The sequence below is a fragment of the Heloderma suspectum genome, chromosome 17 (assembly GCF_057233095.1).
Source record: "Heloderma suspectum isolate Gila_16-S chromosome 17, 16-S_ref, whole genome shotgun sequence".
Classification (NCBI taxonomy): Eukaryota; Metazoa; Chordata; class Lepidosauria; order Squamata; family Helodermatidae; genus Heloderma; species Heloderma suspectum.
In genome coordinates, this window is record NC_139474.1 from 3771746 (window position 1) to 3782273 (window position 10528).

At 48.9% G+C, this 10528-nt stretch overlaps 1 protein-coding gene across 1 annotated transcript; it reads left to right on the top strand.

The window, feature by feature from the left end:
* Positions 1 to 82: 82 nt before the first annotated feature.
* Positions 83 to 5686, top strand: LOC146334236 (uncharacterized). The gene is made up of 2 exons (XM_084823677.1): positions 83 to 174; positions 2505 to 5686. The coding sequence occupies exons 1-2, from the start codon at positions 129 to 131 to the stop codon at positions 4439 to 4441; spliced, it is 1983 nt and encodes a 660-aa protein (XP_084679803.1). The 5' UTR covers positions 83 to 128; the 3' UTR covers positions 4442 to 5686.
* Positions 5687 to 10528: the final 4842 nt, after the last annotated feature.

The window sequence follows — 10528 nt, forward strand, 5'->3', positions numbered from 1 at the left end:
TCAACACCAGCTGTTGACGTGGGCCTGGGAGGGCAGCTGGTTGCCTGGTGGTGTTTATATGGGGCAACGACTGAGCCAACTTGCACACAGTAAGAAGAGACACTCACTTTGCATCAGCAGCTAACACCATGCTGAAGTTTCACGAAAGAGGCCCACTTTGTGGACCTCGGAACGGTGAGTGATAGAAGAAATTGTGTCTTCCACTATGGTCTGGCTTCTTTCTAGAAAATCTGTAGTCCTCTTCGTGGCAGGTGGGTCAGACCTTTATGGGGAAAGGATTGTTAACTTTTTCTTCAGACGGGGAGGGCCCAGAGCTCTGTGGTGGATAAGGATGACAACTTACTTTACACAGCCCTTGCTCCTGTGCTCTTCACATCAGCTGGATCTGCAGATGTTATTTGCAGGTCATCATGCTGATCTCCTCAGTGCAAAAAGCATTACTTATGGATTTCTCCACATCAGGTTGCTGTTAAAGAAACAAGAGCAGGGGATTTTTGCTGGTCAGTTGGCAACCATATTAATTATAAGAAACTGCTTTGTGTGCATAACTTTCTTCAAATCCTTACACCGACAGTTAAAAGGGTTCAGGCAGCAGGGCTGGAATGACCTTGGTTTAACACCTTGGAGAGCTGCTGGGTAATCCAGATGTCAGAGTCCTGATAAGGCAGCTTCACCTGTTCTATGCCTTTAACAGCAAGCAGTAACTCAGCAGGTACTTTCCACAACATGGAGATGCAGTGATCGCTCAAGTCTCACCTGCTGAATTTCCATCTATCACGCAGTCGCTGGATGCTTGTCAGACAAAAAGGCTGGCAGTCATGGGGGCAACGGGGATGCAGGCATTTACAGGCTAATCGCAACAAAGGTTTCTGTTTCCACTGCATTTGTCTATAGTACTCAGATTGAGCCTGAATTCTTCAGCCACTCCTGGAGCTGCCAGAGGGGGCTTTTGTATACTGGCTTTTTGCACCTGTGCCTTTACAGTACATCTGAATAAGCAGAAAGCAGGGAAAGATTTTCTGGGACAGACATAAGCATGCTAAATCCTGCAAAAGCCTGCATGTCAGGATATTGTTAAATGCACATGGCTCTGAAACCCTGGCTGCTTCTTGTTAGCCTACATCATTAGATTGTGGGTGGCTGGTTGGGTCTCCAAGGATGGCTAATAATACATCTCTAAAAGTGCAATCCTATGTAGGTTTAGACAGAAAAAAGGCCTACAACTCCCAGCATGCCCCCAGCCAGCATAGCTCCCTTATTTAATAAGACTTATTAGATCATTGTAGGTTGCTGTTAACCCCTTGCCCCAGGTTAATCCCCCCCCCCCCCGCTGCAGAATCAGTCCCAATTGCATCTCCTCTCTAATGCGGATGCTATTTTACACAACAAAAACAAACCAGATTTGTTAAATCCAACCATGCATCTAATATAGTGTAGTTTGCATGTTTTTGCATTTGCATTTTTAAAATGCTTTTAAATTGTAAGTTGCCCGTGGTGTGTGTGTCTTTTTTGGGTCGAAGGGCATCTCAGGAATAAATCTATACATAAAATATTTCTAAATCTATACATTTATTATGAATTTAAAATCTATAAATATTTATAAAATATTTATAAATCTATAAATAAAATAAAAATGTATCCATCTTGCTTAGTCCAATTAAAAAATATTATTTCACTGCCTTTGTATCACCTGCTTGTTTAACTTGCAAACTCCCCAGTTTTTCTCCTCAAGATTGCAATCCTCTGCAGATTTGCCTGCAGGAGTAAGTCCTATTGAATACAGTGGGACTTACTTCTGACGAAACATGCATAGGATTCTGTTCTTCTGGACTAGCCTGCATCCTTAAGAAGATCTTAACTGGGTTTACTTCCAAGTAAACAGGCATAGGATTGAACAAAACAGAAAACCAGAAGCTATTGCCTCTAGCATTCTTCATGTCCAGGATCTCTGAGATTAGATGCTAAACACAAGTTCTACCACTTTAGGGATTGCTCCAAGTACTTTGCATGAATTATCTCAGTAATCCTGGCAACAGCCCTAAAAGGTAAGGCTGTATGGAGAATAGCCCCATTTTGCAGATGGGAGCTGAGGCCAAGAGGAAGGTAGTTTTGTGGCTCAGTGGCAGAGGCCCTGTTTTGCAGGCAGACGGTCCCAGGTTCGATTCCTGGCATCTCCAGGTAGGGCTGGGAAATCTCCTGCCTGAAACCCTGGAGAGCTGCTGCTGCCAGTCTGCATCGGCAGTACCGGGCTAGATGGACCAAGGGTCCGACTCAATATGAGGCAGCTTCCTAAATTCCTAGCTTTGCTGAAATCCACCTAGTGAATTTGTGGCTGAGATGAAATTTGAACTCGGGGCCATCACCAACCAAACTACACAAGCTCTTGCCCAATCCATTGTCAAGGCTCCTACCTGCCCCAAAAAACTCTGAGGACGGTAGTGTGACAGGACATTAGAAGGGCTAGAAAATGGACAGGGAACTCACACCCTTTTCTCTCTCTTCAGTTCCAGTCCCCTGTCCTGTGGTCATCTTTTTGCTGGTGCTCCTGGGTTCCGCTACAGGCATGCTATTCCGCTGTCATCATAGCAAAGTGAACTCTCTGCTGGTAGCCAGTTGCCAAGGTCAACGCCATAAGGCAGTCCCTCACGTTGAGCCCTTTGTTCAGGCCCTCCTGCTGAATTTCAACTCCTTCTCCGCCATCTTGAATTCTTCCTTCCCCCTGATGAAGTCCCTGACAATGCTGTCTCTTGGGAAGCAAGACAGGGGATCCCTCTTGGTCGGAGAGAGGGCCTTCCAGAACGTGTCCAACATCACATTCCTGGACCTTGGAGGCAATTCGAATTTGACACTACACCATGACGCTTTCAGTGGCCTGACCAAACTTGAGGTGTTACTCTTGGATGCTGACGGTTTTGATGAAGGAGTGCTGGAAAAAGGCTATTTCCGGGATTTGGTGTCCCTGAAGAGATTGGATCTCTCTGGAAACCGCATCCATCGGTTGAGGCCTGATCCGACCTTCCAAGGACTCAAGAGATTGAGCATCCTACAGCTGAAGCTCAACAAAATTGGGGCAATCTGCAGGAATGACCTACAATACCTCCAGGGCCGTCATTTGGCCTTGCTTGACCTGTCCTCCAACCGACTGCTCCACCACCCTGCGTGCGCCAACGCCTTCAGCAACATCACGCTGGGAACCTTGGACATCTCTTCCAATTCATGGAATGTGACAGAAGCCGAGCAGTTCTTCAAGAGAATAAAAGGCACACGGATCAAGGACCTCAAGATGCAGCACTCGGGAGCCGTGGGGAGTGGGTTCGGTTTCAACAACCTAAAGGGCATCTCAGCCAGAACTTTCTCCGGGCTGCGCAGTAGTGGCGTCGTCTCCTTCGACATGTCCCAAGGCTTCCTCAACAAATTAGTCTCCTTTGCCTTCTCAGGGTTCCCAGATCTCAACAGCCTGGTCTTGAGATCCAATCAGATCACTCGGATCCAAAATGGGACCTTTGCTGGGCTGAACAAGCTGCGTGTTCTTGATCTGTCCTACAACCTTCTCGGGGAGCTGTACAGGGACACGCTGCAATCCTTGAAGTCATCTCCACTGTATCATCTCACCCTAAGATCCAACCACATTGGGGTGCTTCAGCATAATGCCCTGCAGGGGCTGAACTCCTTGCAAATCCTTGACCTCCAGGACAACGCACTGTCGCAAGTCCCAACAGGGAATCTCCCATCCTTGCTGTACCTCATGCTGGGGCAAAATAGAATCAGGGATGCCTGGGGTATCACAGGTCTTAGCAAGAGCCTGACTCACCTTGACCTGTCCTTGAACCGCCTGAGTGACCTAGGGGAGCTCTGGGGTCATCTGGGCAGAATCCCCAACTTGCTCTTTCTGAATCTCTCAAACAACCAGCTGGTAAGATGCTTCCAAGTCAAGAAAGGCCCCCAGCAGCTTAGGGAGCTGGATCTTTCCCATAACAACTTGGAAAACATCTGGAAAATGGGTCAATGTGTGGACATCTTCCAGCATTTGGAGAAGCTGACCCTCCTGAACCTCAGCTCCAATGGCCTTCGGGACTTGCCAGGGGGTATTTTCCAGGGCCTCGTCTCTTTACAGACTCTGAATCTCTCTGCCAACCTACTGCCCAGGCTTTCGGATCGGGTGTTCCAGAGCTTGAGGTCCTTGCGCACCCTCAGCCTCCATGGGAACCCCTTGACCACCCTCTCACCTCCCACCTTTGAGCCTCTGGTGCAATTGCGCTCCTTGGACCTGGGGGAATTGTCTTTGTTTTGCCAGTGCAGCCTTGCCCGCTTCCAGAGCTGGATGCAGAACAAAGAGGCGACAGTGAGGGGAGCTGAGGTGACGCTCCATTGCATCGAGACCAGCCCTTCTTTCGTGCAGCTGCCCTTGCCCACGTTCCTGAAAAGCAGGCGTTGCCCTTAATGCCGGGGCACACATCCCCTGGTGCTGTTGGCCCCTGGTTTGGGGAGAGGCCCTTGGGCAAGAAGCCTTCACGGTGCCCCCTCTCGGAGTGTGCCCCCTCCTCTTCACCACTGTCACCCCTAGCCACTGACTTGCCTTTTCTCTCTGGACCCAATCCGCACCAGTGCCCAGGGGGAGAGGATAAGGACAGCAGAGGCTGCTGGAGATTTGGACTGGGAGTCCGGAGATCCGGGTTCCAGTCCCCACTCAGCCATGAAGCTCACTGAGTGCTTTTGTGCCAGTCACAGACACTCAGCCCAGCCCACCTCACAGGGCTGCTGCTGTGAGGATAAAGTGGAGAGGAGGAGGATCATGTAAGCTGCCTTGGCTTCCTTAAGGAGGAAAACCGGCAGGATATAAATGCAATAAATAAATAATAATAATTTTAAAAATTCTGCAAGCTCCTGTCACTGCTCACTGGCTAAGAGAGGACAGGTACATAGGCAGCAAGAACAAGGAGCTGTGGGGCTTGGCAGTGGGCCCCTTTCCGTACTGTGGGCCACGGCACGTGCCCAGCTATGCTGAACAGGTCCCTCATCAAGGGTCAGCATGGGTGGGCACCTGCTGAGGGCCCATAGCCCAACAGGGGCCCTCCTCTTTGCCGTGGCAGCCTGCTTGTGCCCCTGCCTCTTGCTCTGGCCCAGACTTGGAGGTGGGGAGGAGGAGGAGCAGACGCCACGGCCCACTTGCTCCGTGGCTCTCTGCCTGCCAAGCAAGCAAGTGGCGGCCATGATGAGGAAGAGGCGCAAGAGCAGCTGGGGACCATGGCGGCGAGAAGGCGGACTTCACGGAGAAGAAAGGGGGCCACTCGGAGCCTTGCCCAAGGGCCTGCAGCAACCCAGAGCCAGCCTTCATGCTGGCCCCCGACAGCAGCCGCCTTGAGAGCCACTTTTGGTAGAAAGGCAGGGAGGGTACAAATCAAATAAATAAATAAAATGTCTCCTTCCCCATCGCTGCCACTCCAGGAAATGGAGGCACCTGGCACACCTTGGGTTCAACTTGCTGTCCTTTTCCCATGAATCCTGGAACACAGAGGTGACAAAAGAACGGATTGTCCAGCCGTTTTTCTTTTATTGTCTTTTTAATCTATTTATTTTTATGCTTGTTTTAACTAAGTTTATTTTGGTTTTTCTAGAGATCTCTACCTTAACTGCCTTTTGGGGGGTAGAAAAGCGGGGTATAAATCAAATAAATAAATGAACAAGCAAACGGACTTTGTCACCTCCTCACGTCAGAGCGTTTGGGGCTCAGAACCAGGGTGTTGGGCGCATTTGTTTGTTTGTTTGTTTAAAGTATTTTTATTCCACTCCTCAGCCAAAAAAGGCTGCCTGAGTGGCTTAGAACCCATCAGTAAATAAGATAGTCCCTGCCCCACAGGCTTACAGTCTAAAAAAGAGATGACACGCAAGGGAAAGGGAAGGGAGAGGAGAGGAGAAAAGTCTTCCTGAGCTTTTAAAGGTCAGGACTTGGATTCCCAAATTCTGTTTCTGAGCTTTGTGAGGAAACTGGCAAATAGGGGCAAGGGTTGCCAACTTTGTTCCTTCTTTACTGCCTCTGCTTCTGTGCCTTTTGGGGGAGCCTGACCCAGCAAAGATTTACCAAATGGGGCTTTTCCTGGCATGGAAAGAAGGTGATAGGAAAAGCTTCGCTTCCTTGAGCGTGTGTGTGTGATACCACCATTTCAAGCACAGAAGGAAGGGCAGGCAAACATGCTTGCCAGGCTAATAATGGCACTGACCTTCAACAATGCCTTCTTATAGCACTGTCTGCACCACAAACATATTTTGGTTCTGACTTGTCAAAGAATCCTGAGGACTGTAGTCCAGTCGGGTGCCAAACCATTCCTGGCCCTCCTCGCATAATATAATTCCCTGGACCTGGACTGACAAACCTGTTGAGATCTAAAGTGCAGATACAGTGTCATGCGGGCCTCAGAAATATCGGCTTTTCTTTTTTAGAGGTTATATCATAGCGAGGGAAACACCTTTCTTTCTGGTTTTCCTTTCTTTCCCCAGAGGGAAAAAAGGAGGAATGGTTGGGGGGGGGGGAAGGAAGGGGAATATTTTCACTTACTGGAATGCCAATCTGTTCTGTGTTTTGGCTTCCAAAGTAATAGTTTTGTGAGATCAGGGGTTTGGGGCAGAGGAGGATTATTAATGGAGCCGGAAGTACTGTCAGCGAGTTCCTTGAGGAAAATCCTATATAGGTCTACTCAGAAGTAAACCCCATTGAGTTCAATGGGGCCCCCATGGAAGGGTTACAGGATTGCAGCCCTCAATGCTGATCCAGGCTGCAAACCTATATTCACTTCCTTGGGATCAAGTCCCATTGAATTCAATGGGACTTTCTTCTGAGAAGACATGTATAGACTGTACATCCCGAAGCAGCCAAGTACATCTTCATTGGAACCGGCAGCCATAGATTGGGATCGCCCTGTAGATCTCTGGATGGGAATTTCTGACTCCTAATTAACAACAAAGGAACAATAAACGGGCTCCTCATCCTTCTAAATTGGGCTGTGGACATGGGGTTCTTGTATGAAAGCACTGTGAACTCCATTCTGGTAACGAAAACACATTTCTGGGCTGAGAATATGCTCAGAAGCACCTTTGTTCCTTCATTCTCATTGATGCCCACCCTGCGAGGGACTATTTGTACTTGACCCTTGGGCCTTACGGTTCTAGTAAAAAAAACAAAGTCGATCCCACAAGCCTGAAGTCTGCTCTGCCCTGGGCAAGGGGATCCTTGAACCTGAAAGGGGCAACAGCCCCCCCACCCCCACATTAAAGGTAATGTAATCTTAAATGTCTGTGAAAGGAAGCAAAGGCAACCATCTGCAGGTTTTGAGTGGGGTACAGAGGAAGAGTATTGGTGGCTGCTTTTCTTTGGAGATCTTCCTTTGTCTGTTGGATTCTTCACCCTGTACCTCTGCCTTTGTTCAATCTGTATATGTGTAAGAACCTCAAATGTTACGAAACCCCATAAGCCTGCAGTGACTCCCTTCCAATAAACCCGGGTAAGTGCTGTGCCCTTGGAACGTCTTGGTGTTCGTAGAATCGGGGTGAGCGAAACAACCCATAAAGCGGATTTGCCCTGAGCTTGGCACTGTCAGGTAGGCGAGAGGTTGAAAAGACCCTATGTGTACACTGCAGGCTGCACTCCTATACACACTTATCGGGGAATATGGCCCACCAGCGTGGCTCTGATGTCAGTGAATCCGCTCCAGGTTTCCGTCAGACCGCTAAAGGAGCTCTCCAAGGTGCAGAGCAGGTTAGGCTGAGAAAGAAAAAGATGTGAAGCACCTCGGAGAGCTCCGTTAGAGTTCTGACGGAAACCCAGAGGGGATGCACCACCCCACTGACATCGGACCTGCCAGCCTCCCCTGCATCCTATTGAACTCAGTGGGACTTGCGTCCCCGAAGACATGCATGGGGTGATGTAATGTTTGTGGAACGTCCATTCCGAGACCCAGGCCAGAATTCCTGAATGCTCTGGTCTAAGCACAGATGGTCCATAAGATTAATACTAGTCTGGCAAGGCAGGGATCAGTCCGCGCGTGACTGCATGCAAGGAAGAAACCCTAAATCAACCCGATGCTTTGTGTAAATCCAGATTCTTACTTCCAAGAATTCCAAGCTCCTGGACAGAACAGATTGCACCGTTAGGGTGGCCATGTGTCCTCTTTGGCAAAGGACAGTCCTCTATTTGAAGGACTGCCAGAGGACCATCCCGTATTTTGAAGGTGACCTCTGTTTGAAGGGCTGTCAGGTAGTTCAAGACTGGTTTACGGAGAAAGAACCACCAGATGGAGCAGCTGGGCCTTGATATTGCCCATCAGCAGCACCCAGAGCAAGGCACAAGGTCACAGGTTTCCCTGCTAGGGTGAGATGTACCCTATTTCAATTTAAATTATAACATTGCCTCCTACATTTGCATCTAGACATGTAAATTAGCATATGCAGATTTTACGAAAATCGGTGCCCTCTTTGTCCTCTTTTGCGGTGATGCTTCTCTTTTGGGGCGATTCACAAATAGCCACCCTAAATGCGTTCTTAGACACATTTACCTCACAGTAGGTCCCATTGAACTCAATGGAACTTACTTCTGAATAGACGGGGATAGGATTGCACTGCCAAAGGTTAATCCTGCTGCCCAGGAAAACCTGAGAGCTGTAGTTTCTGTACACCCAAAAGACAGGCCAGGCCTCACAAATACCAGAGACGCTGGAAACAAAGGCGTGGACTCCACTGCAGCTTTGTAAAGAAGCCCACAGATGTCAGCAACAGAAAAATAAAAGAGTATAAACTCACTAAAAACAATAAACACCAGCGATAAAACAACCGAAATCCAGTCTAGACAAAATTATAAATGAAGCCATCAGCTCAGAAATGCAGCTCAAGGGAAAACCAACAAAAACCGGCAGGACTGCAGAAGAATAGCCCCTTACACATCACCAAAAAGGAGGACAAAAGAAGACACACATTTCCATAAAATGGGCATAGGACGATTTATAGGCGGAGATGAAACGCAATGCACCTCATCCTGGTGGTGAAGGCTCTGCGCTGTGTACCTGCTCTCAGTGTGTTGTCCAGGTGTTGAGGATGGACATCTGCAAGGCCTATGCTCTGCTTTCCCTTCTCTGAGTGCTTTCTCCTTGAGCCAGACTTGAGTGAGACAGCCCTTCAAAGAGGGAACAGCTTTGAGTAGAGGACTGGCCTTGGACAACCATTCAAACGGAGGACTCTCCTCGTAAAGTAGGAGCAGTGGAGGCTCTTAGCTCTGGGGATTCACCGCCCCACTGACATCGGAGCCAACAGCCTCCACTGAGTAGGAACTTTCCTGAAGAATTGCAAGGAAGGGGCCCGATGAACCCCTGAGGAAAGCTCATTTCAGAGGTGCTGGGCCACCACTGAAAAGGCCCTCTCCCTTGAACTTGCCTTTGGTGGTGGGCAAGTGAGAAGAGCCTCTTTGGATTACCTCAAACTGCAGGCAGGCTGGTAGGGGAGAAGGCGGTCCTTCAAGTAACTTCATCCCCAGGCACCATCATATGCATATCATTCATTCATTCATTCATTCATTTATCGCATTTATATCCCGCCTCTTCTCCTCTTGCAAGGAACCCAAGGCGGCTTACATTAGCCTCTTCCTCTCCATTTCATCCTCACAACAACAACCCTGTGAGGTGGGTTGGGCTGAGAGTCTGTGACTGGCCAAAGTCACCCAGTGAGCTTCCATGGCTGAGTGGGGACTAGAACCCGGATCTCCTGGCTCCCAGTCCAACACTCTAGCCTTTATGTTTAGACATAAAAAGTCCTACAGCTCCCAGCATTCCCCAGCCAGCGTGATGTAGGACTTTTTAACATCCTGACATGCAATAGATGGTGCCCTAAGGCTTTAAAGGGTAAAACCAAGACTTTAAATTAGGCTCAGAAATGCACTGGCAGCCAGTGCAGCTGGTACAGTAGCGGTGTCACATAAGGCACCAGTACCCAGGCAGCCATATTCTACACCAACTGAAGTTTCATGTCTACAATAAAAGACGCTGCGGCGCAAGTTACAGGGAGGGACTGTAACCTCAGGTAAGACCAGATGTATTCCTCTAGCAAAATGGGTCAATTTCCTTCCCTCCCTCTTGTCTGGACTAAGTCTCAGCCTGTGTGTTTGTGTCCAGAGTTAAACCAGAACTAGGAAGGCCCAGGTTCGGATCCCCACTCAGCCATCAAACTCACTGGGTGACTTTGGGCCAGTCACTGTCTTTCAGTCTAACCTACCTCAGAGGGTTGTTGTAAGGATAAAACGGGCTCATCTATGCGGCCTTGAGCACCTTGAAGGAAAAGGGGGATATAAATAAAATTCAGCTATAGAAGACTATAACTTCTATAGCCTTCTCTCTGTCCCATCAGCCAGGACAGCTAGGCTGGTGAGGACGAGGGAGAGGGCCTTTTCTGTGGTGGCCCCCGCTCTGTGGAACTCCCTCCCTAGGGAACTCCGCCATGCCCCCTCTTTAATGAGCCTCCGCCGTGCATTAAAAACGTGGTTGTTCAGGCA

Excerpts from the sequence above, each read along its gene's own strand:
- LOC146334236 (XM_084823677.1), top strand. The coding sequence starts at position 129 with ATGCTGAAGTTTCACGAAAGAGGCCCACTTTGTGGACCTCGGAACG. Across the intron at positions 175-2,504 it reads ACTTTGTGGACCTCGGAACG|TTCCAGTCCCCTGTCCTGTG; the intron begins GTGAGTGATAGA and ends CTCTCTCTTCAG.